Raw genomic sequence first — 19,135 nt, forward strand, 5'->3', positions numbered from 1 at the left:
TTTGTCATTTAGAGTGTTCTGTGTTTCAGCTGGATTCTGAAACCATGTTAATTTGCCTCTTTCTCTTCGAAACATTCCAGCAGAGTTCAGTTCCTTTTCTGGACCTTCCAGTTCAATACTTTGTTCTTATAAATGGTATAGAACTAAGCTGTAGCTTATTTATTGCATTTGTCAGCCTTAAATTTCAGTTACTATTTTCGCCTCAGTGGTGTCGCTATTTAAAAGACTTAAGAAGTGTGTTTTTAATCTACTTTTTAGTAATATACTCATTCCTGTGTATTGCTCTTTCAGATGTTTGTCAGCAGGTTTAACAAGCATGTAATTGGTTGCTCCAAGCATAAACTATAAATTCAGTATAAAGAAAGTTGAATAATAAAAAACATATATACAGTTCATTTTACACACACGGAATTTTCCTTGGACTATCTAATTTTGGAAGCCTATGGAAAGTAGTCTACCAAATTATATTATTCAACCAGTACACATGGGAGTAGAGTAAAATTAATCAACAGAATTGTTGTGTGAATGCCCTATAACCTTACTGGGGAGAAGCTTGACGTTATTCCATGCTTTTGAATGGGTTAACTGAACAAAAAGAACTATCCTTTTCAATATATATTCTTTGAATAAGGGAGATAAACTTGGGGGTATTATTTTGTTTTAAGTAATTTGGGGAATACCACAGTTGGTACCTATTTTTTCTTTTGTGTGAGAGTCAGTTTTATTATGATGTGTCATTCATAATCCCCAAGAGATCACAAAACATAGCTTGTTCTCCAAAGCTCTGGTGTAATTATGCTCCTTGGCTTCATTTTTTTTCTTATATTGTCAAAGCCAATGTGGGAGCTTCCTTAGAAGTTACTTGATTTATATTTTCCTCATAAATTTTCTTCTCTTTATTTTCTGAAATTATTTTCCTGAAATTAATAAGTATTATATTTTGAAAACTTGAATATTACTTCAGAAAAAGTGTCTGTTCTTTTCAAGGTGAGTGTCTTCGGGAGAGCAAAGACTGTCTTACAGAAAATATGTAAATCTCACATTGGGCTATTTCTGTTTCTGCCTTCCCGAATGTCTCTTCCCATTCTCGTGAAAGTCAGCTAACTCAGACATGTTGTGTGGAGCAACAGCATGAGATAGAAATCTAGTCTCAACAGATACTGTGCTTCTGAGTTAATTATCACAAATGATCAAGTTATGCCAGGAAATGTATCCGTAAAGAACACAAATGTGTCAACTGCACAAAATTATAGAATATTAGAGTTGAAATGAATTTCAAAAACACTTTAATGGTAACCAAAGTAGCATCCCTAAATATGCTTATAAGAATAAAGTTATTTTTATTATTCTCAAAAGCCCAATCATTGAATTAATATTACTATTGCCTAATTGATTGTCTTAAGCTTATTTTATAAGGACTTTTGGGAAGAAACAAACTTTTTGCTATACACAACTTATTACTTGAGAGAACCTGCTGTCCTTGAAACTCTCTCCTACGTTGTCTTGTGTGGTCCTGGCTCTTTACAGTTCTTCAGTTCTTACCACCCCTTTTGTCTCCTCTGAGGACTCTTCTTCCAGTCTCCTTTCCCCAAATACTGTTTTCTCAAAGCCTTATCCCCCTGAAAATTATCTTTCTGTATTCCTTTTCTTAGTGACTTTATCAACTAGCTGCAACTGTCAACTCAATATTCTATTTTGCAGTCCCCCGAGAGTCCCTACCCACAGGACCAGGCACTTAGTAGGTATTCACCAATGTCTGGTGGTTGGGTGAGTAGGTAAGAGAGCGGAAGTGAGTAAATAAATGGCACCTTTATCTGTGCTCCAGACTTCTATGTCAGACCATTTACAGAACAGTATGACTTTGATATTTTACCTCAAAAACTATTTACCTAAAGTGAAACTTCCTTTCTTACAGTTTCATTCCCACTTAAACTTTTGCTACTCAGTTTCTTTTAAGGGTTCCCCCTTTGGCTTTTAATCTTCTAGACAAATTTTGAAAAATGAAAGGTAGTCATCTTTGGCTTTTCTGTCTCTTTCTCTGCAGTTAATCTGTCTTTCTAAAACCCATTTTTTTTCCTTTACAGTCTCTCGATTTTAGCTCTTCTTTTCGGTTCTTCTCTAACCATCACAGTTCAGCATCTCATCACATCACGCCCAGCTTATTAGTTAACATATCTGCTGCTAACATTTTCTCCGCCCTCAAGTCATTTTGGACATGACAGACTAAGTTTTGTAAAATGTTGTTTTGTTATGTTACATTACTTTCCCAAAGGCTGAAGAGAAAACACTGAGAATCTTTGAGACGAATGTTTCAATAAATAGATCAGATTGCAGTGGATTAGAAGAGAAATAGGAAGATAAGAGAAGCAAACAAGAACACTTGTTTTCAGAAGTTTGACAGGCAGTCTAGACCTTTGATAGGAGCCTTGGAGTCAGATAATAGTTTCATTTTATGTGTTTGTTTTTAAGACAGACCTGAATATGTTAGAAGGCTGAATAAAAAATTTTACAAGCACCTGTGAAGAACCACAAGGTAAAACAGTAATAATTGTGGAATTGAGATTTTGGAGGTAAGAAAAGATGGAGTCCAGGATAGAGGAGTGGGATAAGTATGCTTTCTTTAATAGAAGAAACTTATAGGACGAGAAGAGAGATAAGAGGGAATGAAATGTTAAATACAACAGGCATACCTGATGGAGTTTTACCAGATAATCTCATTCTTGATCCTTTGCATCCTTTGTTTTTTTTTTTTCAGCATGTGGATATAGCAGCATTATTGATAAAATACAACACGTGTGTAAATGCCACAGATAAGTGGGCATTTACTCCTCTTCATGAAGCAGCCCAGAAAGGAAGGACCCAGTTATGTGCCCTGCTCTTGGCCCATGGTGCGGATCCAACGATGAAGAACCAAGAAGGTCAGACACCTTTAGATCTGGCAACAGTAAGTCTTCATTCCAAATTATTTAGTATTGCTTTAAATTTATGCTTTCAGAGGTGACATTAACTTTCAGGGCTTAGCAGCTTTCTCTTTAGTGGTACATATTTCCCTCAGAATAAGAGCAAATTTCCTTCCTTCTGAAATTTTTTTCATTTGCATTTTTTATATAGTTCAAAACTCTGTTAAGGCAAACTAAGCAGTGCGTTAACATAATTCTTTTTTTCCATGCTTAACTTGGAGGGAAAACAGAGAAACATGTATCTAAAGTGTATCCTCAGAGAACTACATGAGTAAAATATCTTAGACCTTCTACATTTGGCATATTGTTCAGGAGCAACCAATGTTCATGATAATTTACCCGGAGGCTATGAGATAGTCAAAGAAAATTTACCTTCTAGGCCGTTTTTTTATTCCTCTGAAGATGGAAAAGTAAATTGATATGCACAATAATTTACAATTTTTTAACAAGACTTACCTTCCCAAGCCACATTCTGTCTCATCCATCTCTTGCTGAGTAACAGACCACTTCAGAACACTTAGTAGTTTAACCAGAACCAAGTGAGTGGCTTAATACAGTGATGTATTATTTCTCACAGTTCTGTGGGTTGCCTGGGCTCAGCGGGACAGTTCTGCGATATGGACACCTACCTTCAGCTGGGAGCTCAGCCGAGGCTGCAAGGCCTACTACGGTGGCCCTTCATCCTCCGGGGGTCTCTCCACAGAGTGCCCCCCTCACTCTGTAGTCTAACCCGGACTTCTTTACAGCATGGAGACGCCTTCTCTGAGAGAAGAAGTAGAAGCTGCCAATCGTTTTAAAGCGGGCCTCAAAAGCCTCAGACATCACTCCGTTTACATGCTATTGGTCACTGCCACTCGCAGGGCCACCCAGATCTAAAGGAAGGGAGATAGTTGCCGCCTCTTGATGGGAAGAGTGGCACGCATGCGCGCAGGGGAGGGCCTGAATGGCTGGCTGTCTTCGGAGGCTCCCAGGTGCTCACAGCGGTTATGCCTAGCAAACTGTGGTGGCGATGAATAAGCCAGCCAAACTAAAAAATTTCTCCAGATTCTAACTGTATGTCACATTACTAAGCATGTGCTAAATAACTGAGTAAAAATCATTGTCATTATTTAGGCATATACAGAGCATAGTGTAAATATGAGAACTCCTTCAAAAGTAGAGACTGAGAATCAACACTGCCACAGGCTGTTTTTTAAACAAGAGATGAAATTTTTTTAAACTCCATTTACATCTTTATTAACTTATTCTTTAAATACATGTGTAATCAGTGAACAACCATATGCACGTTTCAGTGTTTAAAAACTGTTTCCAGAAATCAATATAGTCTAAATTCTTAGACTTTTTCATCCATAGTTAACTCGCATATATGTGCATGTGTGTGTGGCAAGAACATTTAAAATCTGTTCTCAGCAAATTCCAGGTATGTAATACAGTATTATTATTTTTTAAAGATTTTATTTATTTGACAGAGAGAGACACAGCGAGAGAGGGAACACAAGCAGAGGGAGTGGGAGAGGGAGAAGCAGGCTTCCCGCTGAGCGGGGAGCCCGATGCGGGGCTCGATCCCAGGACCCTGGGACCATGACCTGAGCCGAAGGGAGACGCTTAATGCTTAACAACACCCAGGCACCCCATAATACAGTATTATTAACTAAAGTCACCAAGTTTTATATTAGATCTTAAAAAGATGAAATATTTTTAGGGACTCCAGTTCTGACACCTACAGAAACTGCTGGGACTCTTTGGAGTTGTAGGTCTGGGAATTGAATGATCAAAAACCAGTGGGCAATAATTATGCACTCACTAAAGACAAATTTCACAAAGCATTTGGTCCTTAGTGGAAAAACTTACCATTTTAAAATGTATTTTTGTGTGTGTTTATTTGTCTAATTATTTTTAGGCTGACGACATCAGAGCTTTGCTGATAGATGCCATGCCCCCGGAGGCCTTACCTACCTGTTTTAAACCTCAGGCCACCGTAGTGAGTGCCTCTCTGATCTCACCAGCATCCACCCCCTCCTGCCTGTCAGCTGCTAGCAGCATCGATAACCTCACCGGCCCTTTAGCGGAACTGGCAGTAGGAGGACCGTCCAACACAGGGGACGGTGCAGCGGGCACAGAAAGGAAGGAAGGGGAAGGCAAGTATACTTGTGAATGCTTATTTGGTTTTTGGTGTGTGGGAGGGTTGTTTTTTGTTTTTGTTTTTTTAAAGAGAGAGAGTAGCCTAGGGGAGGTGCAAGTGACGGGGTTGGGGCAGAGGGAGAGGGAGATAGAGAATCCTAAGCAGGCTCCACACCCAGTGCAGAGCCCGATCCTACAACCCTGAGATCATGATCTGAGTTGAAATGGAGAGTTGGACCCTCAACCGACTGAGCCACCTAGGTGCCCCTCATTTTTGTTTTTGTTTTTTTAAGATTTTATTTATTTATTTGAGAGAGAGAGAATGAGAGACAGAGAGCATGAGAGGGAGGAGGGTCAGAGGGAGAAGCAGACTCCCCGCTGAGCAGGGAGCCCGATGCGGGACTCGATCCCGGGACTCCAGGATCATGACCTGAGCCGAAGGCGGTCGCTTAACCAACTGAGCCACCCAGGCGCCCCTCGTTTTTGTTTTTTTTAAATGAACAGATTCCACTTACTTCTCTTGGTAATTATTGAACACATCTTACAGACATCCTGTCTGTAAGTTTTCATGTACACACCAGTTTATAAGAACGATCTTCATAGAATAAATACCTTGACATCTACATTGTTCTTATGTATATTCCAATATATCCATTTCTAACCATATTTTATTTAACTACTCAGTGAGTCTTATTACTGAAATTATATCAGAAAAAAACTGAGACATCATTTAAGGAATGGAAACTGAAACCATAACTGGTAAATTCAATTTTTAATTCCAACTGTTAAATATTTCACTAAAAGCATTAGTTTAAACTTTATAGTATTACAATTAATATAAATGCCACTGATAAGATAAACTCCGCTTTTACTTATCCACCAAATTCAGAGATGACTTGAAGTGTCTGAATTAAATATATGTATGTAAATGGTTACAAAGTCATCTGGATGTGAAATCATCTGCACAGCCAAGGGTGTCAGAGAGCCATGGCTTTACATAAATACTGTAACTTCCTTTAGATTGATAAACTGCTTTCTGAAAACTTTAATGTATGTCTGTTTTAGTTGCGGGTCTTGACATGAATATCAGCCAGTTCCTAAAAAGCCTTGGTCTTGAGCACCTTCGGGACATCTTTGAAACAGAGCAGGTAAGCTCTCCTTTTTGCTGAGTCTTTTTAATTAAATATTAAGAGTCATTAATTGCCATTCCTTGTTTCTTTTTTACTTCTTAACTTTAAAACTCATTTCAAAATTCCAAAGAAGCCAGGGGAATCCAGCATTTTATAATTCTCCCCAAAATTGTCTAACTAGTGATGGGAGTCATTAACTGTTATTTCATTATATCTTTATAAGCGGTTTGACTACATATGTTTTGTTACATAAACTTAGGCCATGAAACCACCTCAAAAGAATGTTTTCAAAATCTTTCATTATTTTGTTTCTGCAAAGTGTTGGTGCTTATTCATCTCAATATATGTGAATACACTCCACTTAAAACCAGTGACACATTTTTATATTAGCTATTTAAAATCTTCACAAAGCGATTGTCTGTTAAATTTGGAAAGCAGAGTAATTCCTGGACAAGTGTACCTTTTTAAAATTACCTCTTTATGAAGTTTCTGTGTCCGGGTGAGTCTAAAATAATGTTGAACCAAAACTTGGCCACATACTCATAAAACTTGGCCACATACTCATACCCTATTTTCACGTACATCTTAAATGTGTATGAAGGTCTGGGTATGAAGTCACCATTACAGCATTTAAGAATTAAGACCTTTCTGTTTGTCATCCTGTTTTTGTACAGGATAATTACTTTTTAACTTATTACTCTGTGATTTAATTACCACGGTCAGTATTCAGTATTGAATAATAAGTTCCTGAGTTTAAGTTGACTGCTACTACTATATGTAGAATCTTAAAATGAGAAAGGTATTTAGTCATTTTTCCAGATTCTACTCTTTTAACATCCATGTGGGAAGATAAATTGTTACATTTTGGGCAAGTGTAATAAAGTGCTTGTAATTTAATGTGTGCCCAAATCTGCCTCCGTGTATAATCTATTAATTTTATGTTTACATTTACCCTGTTTGGCACAGAAATCTAATCTCTAGTCTGCTCACGTACTCGTTTCATAGGGCTGTTACAACAAATTACGACAAACTTGGTGGCTTAAACAACAGAAATTTATTCCCTCGCAGTTCTGGAAGCCTGAAGTTCAAAATTGAGTTGTTGGCAGGGCTACACTCTCTTGCCTCTGCCAGGTTCCAGGCCCCTTTGGCTTACGGCCACATGACTGCAACCTCTGCTTCCATTGTCACCTTGCCTTCTCTGTCTGTCTGCGCTTCTGTGTCTTTTATAAGGACACTTGCATTGGATTTAAGGCCTACCCCTGTAATATTAGGTGATTTCCTCATTTCAAGATCCTTAATTACATATGCAAAGATCTAAAAAAAAGTTTTCCAGATAGGTCCTTCATAAATTCTGGGGATTAAAACATGGACATATCTTTTTGAGGGCCACCATTCAGCTCACCACAACATAATACAGCCCTTCATATATTTCTTTTTTTTTTTTATTATGTTACATTAATCACCATACATTACATCATTAGTTTTTGATGTAGTGTTCCATGATTCACTGTTTGCGTATAACACCCAGTGCTCCATTCAGTACGTGCCCTCTTTAATACCCATCACCGGGCTAACCCATCCCCCCACGCCCTTCCCCTCTAGAACACTGTTTGTTTCTCAGAGTCCATAGTCTCTCATGGATCGTCTCCCTTCATATATTTCTAAGACCTAATCAGCTTATCATGAACTTACCCTTCCAACCACCCTCTCCTACAAAGTTTCTCCTATTTTAAGATAAATATACCCTTTTTGTATTTCAGTTCTTCTCTTTATGGATGTACTTTCCAAATTCCTCACTGGCCTCTTTGCACCATTCTGGTTTTTTCATAGACTTACAGTCAGTTTGAAATTAATTAAAAACACCAGTTCTTTTTCATTCTTTTTTTTAGCTAAATTTCTTTATGTTGCTTATTGCAGTTATGGTCTTATTGATCAAAACAGTTGAGCAGAAATAGCACTGGACTAAAAGACCTTGATTCTGATTATTTTCTCTCTCTTACTAGCTGTGTAACATGGGGTCAGGCACTTAACGGATCACTTTCCTTGACTGTCAATTATAATACCTTCAAGTGTCCAGACAGTTAAAATTCCTAGTCCTACTGTGCTTCTGTGCCAGTTTTTAAAATATGCTTTAATGAGGGGCGCCTGAGTGGCTCAGTCGTTAAGCATCTGCCTTTGGCTCAGGTCCTGGTCCCAGGGTCCTGGGATCGAGCCCCGCATCAGGCTCCCTCCCTGGCAGGAAGCCTGCTTCTCCTTCTCCCACTCCCCCTGCTTGTGTTCCTTCTCTCGCTTTGTCTCTCTTTATCAAATAAATAAATAAAATCTTTAAAAAAAATAAAATAAAATATGCTTTAATGAAGCATCAGATGTGTCTTTGGTGGTGAGGACTTTATAGAGTTCTCTAATAATTCACTTTTCCTTTAGCTTCACCTACCGCTGATTTACACTCTGGTTTGGAGATTTTTTTTTTTTTTTTAAGATTTTTTATTTATTTATTTGAGAGAGAGAGATCATGAGCACAGGGGAGGGGCAGAGATAGAAGCAGACTCCCCACTGAGCAGGGGACCCCGGGATCATGACCTGAGCCGAAGGCAGACTCTTAACCAACTGAGCCACCCAGGCGCCCTGGAGATTTCTTATGAGAATATCCTAAACAGTAAGAATGTTTTTCCCTTGTTCCCTCCCTGAAGGTATGAAAGCTATTGTAAAAACATTATCTTCTGCTAAAGCCAAAGGATATCCCTTAATATATCCCTTCTTCCCAAATCAGATCCACAGTAACTATGAAATTTCACACATCTTTGCTTAATAAACCAAAGACCCTAATTCACATAAATAACTCCAATCGACTGTTGAAAAATTTTCAAAGGATTTCCGTTTCTACTCTTTCAGTTTATTTGCTGCATAATTTTGTGTTTTATTTTTTCTCTTTTACTTTGTTCTCTCAGTAACTGATTTCCTGTGACATGGATATCTCTCATTCTATTGATTGTAATAGTTTAATCGTTTAGTTTCACAGTTGGTGCTTTTGACAGCTTCTGTTTCATCAGTTTTATTATTCTCTTTCTTCACTGTACTTTTGTTCTGAGTAAATGGCTCCATCGATTTTCTTTTTGCAAGAATAATTTCTGTATCCTTTTTTTATTAATATGTTGACTGTTCCATTTAATGTATATTGCCCAGCACAGCTCCTTTCCTCCAGACAAATGATACTACCTTTCTTTCTATTGAACTGTGTTTGACTGTCTTCTGGCCCAGTCTTCAAGCAATCAAATTAATTTTTGCTTTCACTGCAAGTGTTGCTTGAGTAGCCTTTCGTTATAGAGTGATAAATTCTGTAACCCTTTCTATAATTTACCCATAGAATTTTCTCCCGTTAACATTCTATATCATGCGGTAAGTGTGTGATTGATGATGGTCAAGATATTTGTGTAGTGAGGGAAGGAGTGGGCATATATACACTGTACTCATTTATTTCTTGTCTATTTCTCTTAAGCCAGGGAGTGCTTCTGTGTCCTGAGTCTTTTTGACACATAAGATCTTAGTGCTTCTGTTCCTACTCAAGGTTACTCCTCTTGCAGTGGAGTGGGAATATAGTTATTTTACTTCCGGTCTCAGGAAAACATCCTTCAGGGCATCACAGCCTCATCCCTTCACAATTATTCTCTCAGAAGTCTCTTAACTAACTTGACTTGTTTGAACATATATACTTTGCCAAGTAATACATACCTGTGTCCTTTATAGTTATAAATACAGTACCAGTGTCACTTTGGCCCTTCCTGTATATAGCTTCCTGATTAGAACATTTTTTCTCTGGGAAAGGCCGATTTGATTTTCACTGAAATTCCTAAACATAAATGCTATGACTTAGAAGACTTCTTTGGACATATTTATGGGCAACCTATATATTATCATGAAAAGTGATCTTATAAATTTTTATTTCAAAATCGAAAGACCAAGGAACGGTCTCAGGTACATTAACTATGAATGTGATTATAAAGTTAGTTCTAACAGCTGTTACTCTAGCTTGCATCCTTTGAAGCCCGAGTGAAAGTAGGAGCTTTTTCATTCAAACTCTTAATTTTTCTCTCCCCATTAAAATTCTACTTTTTCTCTCTCTACCCCAAGGAAAATGAACAAATCTTAGAAACAACAGGCAACCCTTTGTCAAGTGACATTTGCTTTTTATGTAAGATGATTTAGCTGATACATGAATATTCCTCATTTTAAAGATTATAATTTGATTTTTTTAATTGAAGTATAAATGACCTACACTATTTATTAGTTTCAGGAGTACATCATAGTGATTTGATATTTTTATACATTACAAAATTATCCCTGCAGTAAGTCTAGTTACATCTGTTACCATACAAAGTCATTGCAGTATTATTGACTATATCCCCTACGCTGCACATTTCCATTCCCATAACTTACTTATTTTATAAGTGGAAGTTTGTACCTCTTAACCCTCTTCACCTATTTGCCAAACCCCTCAACTCCTACCTCTTCTGGTAACCAAGTTTGTTTCCTTTATCTATGAATCTGTTTCTCTTTTCTGTTTTAGATTCAACTTAGAAGTGAAATCATACTTGTTTTTCTCTGTCTGACTTACTTTGCATATACCCTCTAGGTCCATCCATGTGGTCGTGAATGGCAAAATTTCATTCTTTTTTTTATGGCTGAGTAATATTTTACTGTATATATATATATGTATGTATATATATATATACATATATATATATATGCACACACATGCACGCATACGCCCGCACACACAAGCATGCACACACACGCACACACATATGCGCGCACACATACACAAGCATACGCACGCACGCATACACACGCACACACATGCAAGCACACACACACATAAAGAAGTAACCCAGGTAGATGAATGGATGCACATGTGTGTGTACACAGTATAGCACATCTGGGGTACTTCCTTATCTTAGCTATTGTGAATAATGCTGCAGTGAACACAGGGGCACATACATCTCTTTGAATTGGTATTTTTGTTTTCCTCAACTAAATACCCAGAAGTGGAATTGCCGGATCCTATGGCAGTTCTGTTTTTAATTTTTGGAGGCCCCTCCGTACTGTTTTCCACCATGGCCATGCCAGTTGACATTCCCACCAACAGTGTATGAGCGTTCCCCTTTCTCTGTGTCCTCCCCAACACTTGTTATTTTTTTCTTTTTGATTCTAGCCAGTCTGATAGGTTTGATCAATTTGACTTTAGTGTGTGCTAGATATAAATAACTAGCTCAAGAAACTTGTAATTTCCTGGAGATAACTAAGTTATTTTTTAAGCGAATTAAAGATAATTTTCCAAAAAACTATTTCTAATAGTATAAAATGCCAGAATTGTGGAGCGACATATCTAAAACCTGCTTCCAGGTATTTCCATTTCTCATATTCACCAGTTTTCAGACTTTTGGAATGATTTCTACGCCCATTCCTTTTTTTTTTTTTTCTGAACCATTTCTATTTACCAGGCCCTGTGTTCTTCTCTCATTTTGAAATCGCTCTCTGATTCCTCCCTTCCACCTCTCTCCATCTTTACCTTGTTCACACAGTCCTTTCCCTTCCACACCTGCCCTTCCAGGTGCTACCATTCTCCTCCTCAGATACAACTTTGATTGTGTTACTCTGCTGAAAAGGCTCCCTAGGAGCTTTTGGATACTGTCTTAACTTGATAAATAAAGCCCGTTAAGATCTGCTCCTAGCCTGCTGCTCTGTTCATCCCTTCTTCTTTCCTTTCTATATATTATACTCTCACCCTTTTGGACTTGCTGAGAGTCTCCCAATGTTCTGTATTCTCTTACTTGGTTTTCCTTTTGCACAAGCTGTTCCCTTTGTCTTAAACACCCTTTCCTCCTTCTTCTGCTCGATTAGCTTCTGCTTCTTAGCCAAGTTATTACCTTCTAAGAACCTTTCCTGACCCCCCTCCTATTCCTTCCGTCTTTCCCAACACCTACAGCCTTGACCAAGTAGGAACCTTCCTAAGAGTTTCCATAGGGATTCCTCCAAAACATTTACCAACGTTTACCATGTTTTTATGTTTCCTTTTTATCTCCTTGGTAGAAGAAATAGCATGAACTTCTGTGGTAGTACCTTGTTTGATTCCTGGCCACACTCTTTTACTACCATTTTGGACTAGTTGTTTACCTTTCTGAGCTATAATGGATAGTTTTAGAATTAAATGAAATGTTTAACAAGTTACTTTTGTTGGAAATATCTAGCATATAGAAGTATTCATTAAATATACTGTGTATGAACGAATGAACAAATGAGCAGTAATCTGAATTCCTTAGCTTACCATTTAAGGTTTTCCAGTGGCCACTGCCAGTTAAATATGGGGACAAACTGGGTACCATGGACTCAGAGCAACTAAATGTAATGTTCAGTTATTTTAGCTTTCTAGTCAGCTCTTTTAACAAATATAATAAGCAAGGGAAAGACAGATACGGCGATCCAGCCCAGCTCTTCTGTGTACTATTTCTATGATTTCTTTGAGCCTCAGTTCCCCATGAGGACATCAGTAGTACTTCATGGATGGTCGTGAGGAGTCAGCGAGGTAGTCATTTTATGGGTGGAGCTATATTATCAACAGATACTTTAAACACTCTGCATTTCTTTTCTAGAACTTTATAGAGAGTACGCTATCCTTTGCTGGCCTGATTTCTGCTTCTTCCAGATACATGTTATATGTACAGATTCAGAAAAGCTTAAGTTTTCTTTGGATTGAAGCTACCACATTGATACGAGATCCTGTTTTTACGTCAACCTTATTTGAACCAAAGTTTAGAAGGACAAAATGGGGACATCAGTAATGTAGGAAACCCTGTGCACGGCTTCCAAAGTATATTAAATTACATCTAGCTAAAAATATACAGGCTCCTATTATGTTGTGAATTATTCTGTCTCAAAGATGTATATCTCAGAACTGTTGCTTTTTAAAAGCTCTGCTCAAAATTTCGTTTTGGTGATTGGAAGTGAATTGCCCATTTTGTACAATGGAGCGATTATTTCTTAAATGGCCACTTAGGAGCAATACAGTAAATTATTTCCAAAGAGTGAGTGATGTATGCTTGCTGCACCGAGAAGATCAGACTCATCACATACTATTTCATTCTGGCAATAAAAATCAGCAGAACTCCAGGCCTAATTTTTCAGGTTTTTGGTTTTTTTTTAATGTTATGTGCAATTAAAAGGTAGAGAACACTATAGGTAGATAAAACATACCTCATTTGAGTTGGAAAAAGGGTGCCTATAAAAGGATTTCTCAGTTTTCCAAGGAAAGAGAAAACTAAAGGCTCATCTTGTAAAGTAGTATTTGCATTGTCATTGGGCCAGCTTCTTCAGAGCTAGAAAATTTCATGTTCAGCCCTCTAGAAATGTGGAGGCCCCAGATTTCATCCTGTGCATCCGGAACTCTGCCACTGGGGGGTGGTAGAGTCACTGTCACTTCTAGTCAACAAAGGAGCTTGGCGATTTTTGAGTCCTGGTGGTAGCCAACTAACCACCTCCATTCGTGGGGATGAATAAGCAGAAATTATAAACCACTGCTTTTACAACAATAGAATGTATGTGAGGCTTCAGGGACTGTTAAATCTGGGAATTTATAAGAGAACTTAAAAACCATCTATTCTCTCTTCTGAATTGGAATTTTTTATACAACTTCTATATAATTAAATATATATATACATATATTATACAACTTATATATACAACTTCTATATAACTATAAATCTCAGCCACTTTCAAAAGCAGCCTTTTCCATGCTTGACTATTTCTTAGCACTGGGGAGTTCTTTATCTTGATATAAATCCTACTTACCTAAAACTGCTTACTCCTTTTGTCACATTCTCTTTCACTGTGCTAAGCCCCTCTCTCTTTCCCCTACCATTCTTCTCTGCTACCTGCTGGATACTGGGATCTGGTATTTCCCCATAATTTCAAACTTCTGGTTTTTCTCTCATATCTTGAGGCAAGCAAAAGGTGGTAGAATTGAATAATCAAAAGGAAATATAGCGGTGTTCATTTCATATTTCTGTAGCATCATTTCTTCCATTTTAATTCACCATTGACTAGAAGCAAAGAAATATTGCAAGTGAGTAAAAAGCTGATAAATTATCAAGACAACTTTAAGATTGTAAGTTCATAGTTAAAAGGAGATAAAAGAATTTGTCTGTGTAGGTGGATATTATAGCACTGAAGACAAATGGAAGAACTGAAGAACTGTTAAAGATTTAGCAATTAATTTTGTTTCATTTTTTCAGATTACACTAGATGTACTGGCTGATATGGGCCATGAGGAGTTGAAAGAAATAGGCATCAATGCATACGGACATCGCCATAAATTAATCAAAGGAGTAGAAAGACTATTAGGTGGACAACAAGGTAAGCTTTTGGTGGAAAAAATAAATCTCAGGAATTAAGTGGGACAAGTAAGTTGTCAGGGCTGATGCAGCACCTCCTGCCTGCCTCCTCTCCCCACCCACACACTTTATACCCTGAATCTCTCTGGAATCTACACTTCTGTCCTTTACCACTGCTGTCGAATCCAGTACAGGTCACCTAATCCAGGCCACTGTCCTCTCTCCCCTGGACTGTCACAACCACCTTGCAGCTTAGCTCCGAGCCTCCCTTTTGCTCCCCCCCACCCCCCATGCTTGCCCTGCGCTGCTCACAAAAGACTCTTTTTGAAATGACTCTATGATCATATCACTCTGTTGCTTAAAACCTTTCAATAGAATCCTGTTGCTTTTAGGATAAAATCAGACATTGGTAACATGGCTTTTTATAATCTGACCTCTTTCTCTGACCTCATCCTGAACCTTTCTCCCCCGCCACAACTGGTAGCTCAGCCTTTTTCCACTGTACTTTGCTGTTACAAGCCTCCTATCTTTCTTTCCCCCTTGTCGGCCTCCACATTTATCATGTCTGTGTTTCCACAAGTGCTTTCACAATAGGAAAGCAAAGGGAGAGAAGAGGAAAAACTTGAATTAGTCACTTCAGAGCCAATAAAATCACAAGAGTAGCATGAAACTAAATGTTAGCAGTTTTGAGCTTAAGTCGTGCTTATTTATCTGCATTAAATTAACAAAGGCAGTGAAAGTAACAAGAATAATCTATTTTAAACTTATTATGAGGCACCATTTCAAGCCATCTCACAGAGTTTTTATAGGATAGTTCTTAGATGTTAGACCTGACTGCATTGTGATTACAGTGTGTTTCTCTTTTGTATCAGACGTAGCTTCCTGTATGTTTATAATTGAATTCAGTTCAAAAAATTGTTGAGCCCTGCTGGGTAACTCTGTAAGAACAGATAAAATTGATCCCCAAGCCCCTCTCTATTACTTCTCTTGTCTTTGGATGTGCTTGTTCAACTTAACCTTATATATTAGGGTCCCATGGCAAATAATTTAGACTTGTTCCAAAATATCAATTATTTATAACAAAGTTTTTCCTAAAATTGAGCCTGTATAGTTTGGACTTTAATACATTAATTTTTCTTTCCTACAGGCACCAATCCTTATTTGACTTTTCACTGTGTTAATCAGGGAACTATTTTGCTGGATCTTGCTCCAGAAGATAAGGAATATCAGTCAGTAGAAGAAGAGGTAATGTACATCAAAATTTTTAAATCTCTTTTCCTGAAATCTGTGGCTAAGCCTATTTTTTCAGTAGAGGTAAGCTTGTCTTACAATGACTTAGGATCACTCGCCTATGCGTCCATTCTAACTGCCTTAGCCATTGTGGTGGCATATTGCCCAAATTCAGATAGGACTGTGGATTAGGACTCTGCCACAGTGTTTTCACATCAGAAGCCTAGGGTTTCAGTGGGTGTCCAACAGGTGTCTTTTCAGCCTGGAGACTCTTGAAACTAGGCAAGTAGGAACCCTATTAGAAATATTTTCTTGGGTTGTTAAAATGCTACTCGAAGAATGATAGGAAGTGAGAATCTTGCCTCACAGTAGCAAATACCTTCTTGTTTTTATTTTCATGCAAAGTTATAAAATGTGACTATAAAATAATATGCCTAATTTTCATGTTTGCTTATGAAATCTACCTCAAGACTCGAGCCACCTTTCCTGTCTTCTGTCACTGTGTTAAAGCACCATAGTAAGGCTGAGGGATGACCCTCCTGCCAGACAGCCGCGGTAGAAATTCCCTCCCTACTGCTGGCTTCTGCCTCATTTCTTACGCATAATAAACAAAGTACCTAATAGCATTATCACAATAAACAAGCCTCCTAACTAATTCCATTATTTTGCAGAGAAAGGCATGCCTGTGTCTTTTTGTTTATTTTCTGCCTTTTAACTAGAGCTCACATTATTCTCTTGCTTGGAAGTCAGGAATGGTACCTCAGGGTGGGTTTTCAGCTCCTGCCTGGCCAGTCTGTCAGGGAAACCTCACATCTTCATTCTCTTAATGGTTAGCAAATTTGGAGAATAATGTCCAAAATGGGATGAATAACTGCAAATAGAGCAGTAAGATAGGGAATTAACTCTTTTGAGTCAATTCTGTGAGAAACTTGGGTCTTTAAAACATTTTACTTTTCCATAATTCTTTTGAATTTGGAGAGCAGAGGAAGAACGAGCACCACTCAGAGGAAAGTTACTCCGCTCAGTTACATGGCATACCCAGCTTCTCCTGGTCTGTGGAGATGTTCTTTGAGATCCCAAACTGCAGAGATAATACAGACTGTTTCACCTAGGGAATAGTAGTTTATTGATTTTTAAAAATTCTTTGTGTTTCTTTGAGCATTTGTTTAATGAGTATTCATCAAATGTCAGGAGTTTAAGTTTGACTTAATCCCAGTGTCGCTTCTCATTCTCAGTAACATAAAATAGTAATGTGGATAACTTAATGTGATGTTTTATTTCTGTGTTTCCCCATTGTGCCTTACAGGAAACTCTTTCAAAGCTTTTACTAGAAAATAAAGAGAAAATGAAGAAGCTTAATATTTATGTCATGACTATTTTCTCATCAGAAATACCCACTAAACTTTGTTGAACCATTTTTGGTCAACTACTATTTATTTATTAGCGCTGAATCTGAGACTCATCAGTAAAACAGTGTAACAAATGAATGTTGAAAACAGAGGGATGTCTTTAGAATTATATACTGGCATATTTTCAGAAAGTTATTTTGTTCTATAGATGCAAAGTACGATTCGAGAACACAGAGATGGAGGTAATGCTGGTGGCATCTTCAACAGATACAATGTCATTCGAGTAAGTCTTTAAAATTTCAGGGTGAAAATTGGATTGCAAGGCATATCTGAAAATCAAAGATAGTGAAAAATTTTTTCTAAATGTCATATTTTTAAACTGAGATAATTAGCCATCTGTTGCCTGGCAGTCAGGTGTCACCTTCCTCTAACCCCTCAAGAGCATACGTCATCAGAAACAGAGCCTGGGTGCAAACAGGAAAGCTACAGACAGACGGCTAGATCTGCTGGGATTGGTGGTACAGATACGGTCATGAGACCCAGCTCACCCACGGATTTAGACCAGAAGTGACAGTAATGTTTATCACCACTTCTGAGTAGCATTGAGGGCCTGGATTTTGAATCTGACTGAATCAGTGATTATATCAGAATGCATGTATCTCTTAATCTCAGTATCTTAATTTATAATAGGGGATAGACGTGCTTTTTTCAAAGGAGTATCCTAAAGATGAATAAAATCTGTTGAGAACTGGTGTAACCCTTGGAAGTTACACCAGTGCGATCAGTATTCCATGGAGAGCTTTTAGAGAGCTTCTAGAAAAATGCAGATTTACAAGCCCCTATGTCCAAACATTCAGCAAGTCTGGGAGGAGTCTAGGAATAGTTTCTCTTTTCTTTAATTCTTCAGGTGATTTTGAGGTACAACCAGGTCTAGTGCAGAATAACAAAAACCATAAGTGAAAATTTTGTCACTAAAAGCCAGAATGTTAACTTACTTACACTGCCTGGCAGCTTTATCATTTTTAAATAATGTTTTAAGCAAACAAAACAAAACCCAAGAATTGAACCTTTCTCAAAGAAAACATACTTTTCATTTTAAATTATAAAATGCCAATTAACATTCATTTCACTAATTTGCTTCTTTCTTCCTCATCCCTAAAGATTCAAAAAGTTGTCAACAAGAAGTTGAGGGAACGATTCTGTCACAGACAGAAGGAAGTGTCTGAGGAGAACCACAACCATCACAACGAGCGCATGTTATTTCACGGTGAGCAGCATGGCCTCACTATCTCTCAGGTTTTTGAAAATTCCAATAAAGTGGAAAGCCTCTGTTGTTGACTATATTAGTGTTGGGCTAAAAATGGGTTGTTTGATTTTTTTTTTTTTTTAATTATGTGTTGGTAGAGTTTGCTAATGCATGGCATGTTAGCACAGGCTTTCCAGGGTGTGCAGAATGAGAATAACTTATCTGGAATGGTTTCAGAACTTGTATTGCAAGTTGAGCCATCTAGATAGTGAAATATTTTTATTACAGTTTAATTGTAATACAGCATAATTGTTTCATTTTATCAGATTATCTGTTTTTGTGTAAAGTAAGATTGGGTGCAAAAACCTGTATTTTTAAAGCCACAGGGACTTTGCTATCTTTTTTTTTAGAGAGCAAGGGGTAGGGTGGAGGGGCAGAGGGAGAGAAAGAATCTTAAGCAGGCTCCATGCCCAGCATGTAGCCTGACGTGGGGCTCAGTCTCACAACCCTGAGATCATGACCTCAGCTGAAATCAAGAGTCAGATGCTTAACCATCTGAGCCATCCAGGCGCCCCTGTACTTAGCTATCTAAAATCTCATGCCATCTGCAAAATCCGTATTACATCCTTGCTTGGCAAACACTGGGTTGCTGCTAAGATTCCAGTACGAGAAATAATTTATGTATGGTAGACCATCTTACAACTTCATTTATACA

The 19,135-nt window shown here is 37.8% G+C and overlaps 1 protein-coding gene across 1 annotated transcript in view; it reads left to right on the forward strand.

Annotated features, from left to right (window-relative positions):
• Positions 1-19,135, forward strand: part of TNKS (tankyrase) — a 207,403-nt gene that overhangs the window by 175,613 nt on the left and 12,655 nt on the right. Inside the window, exons 18-24 of the mRNA XM_025885956.2 lie at positions 2,756-2,944; positions 4,861-5,098; positions 6,147-6,229; positions 14,497-14,617; positions 15,743-15,840; positions 17,383-17,457; positions 18,336-18,441. Coding sequence (XP_025741741.1) covers positions 2,756-2,944; positions 4,861-5,098; positions 6,147-6,229; positions 14,497-14,617; positions 15,743-15,840; positions 17,383-17,457; positions 18,336-18,441 — 910 coding nt within the window. The remainder of the gene's footprint in view (positions 1-2,755; positions 2,945-4,860; positions 5,099-6,146; positions 6,230-14,496; positions 14,618-15,742; positions 15,841-17,382; positions 17,458-18,335; positions 18,442-19,135) is intronic.

The sequence above is a fragment of the Callorhinus ursinus genome, unplaced genomic scaffold (genome assembly GCF_003265705.2).
Source record: "Callorhinus ursinus isolate GAN/ISIS: 27379988/994484 unplaced genomic scaffold, GSC_fseal_2.0 scaffold17, whole genome shotgun sequence".
In the NCBI taxonomy this organism is placed as follows: Eukaryota; Metazoa; Chordata; class Mammalia; order Carnivora; family Otariidae; genus Callorhinus; species Callorhinus ursinus.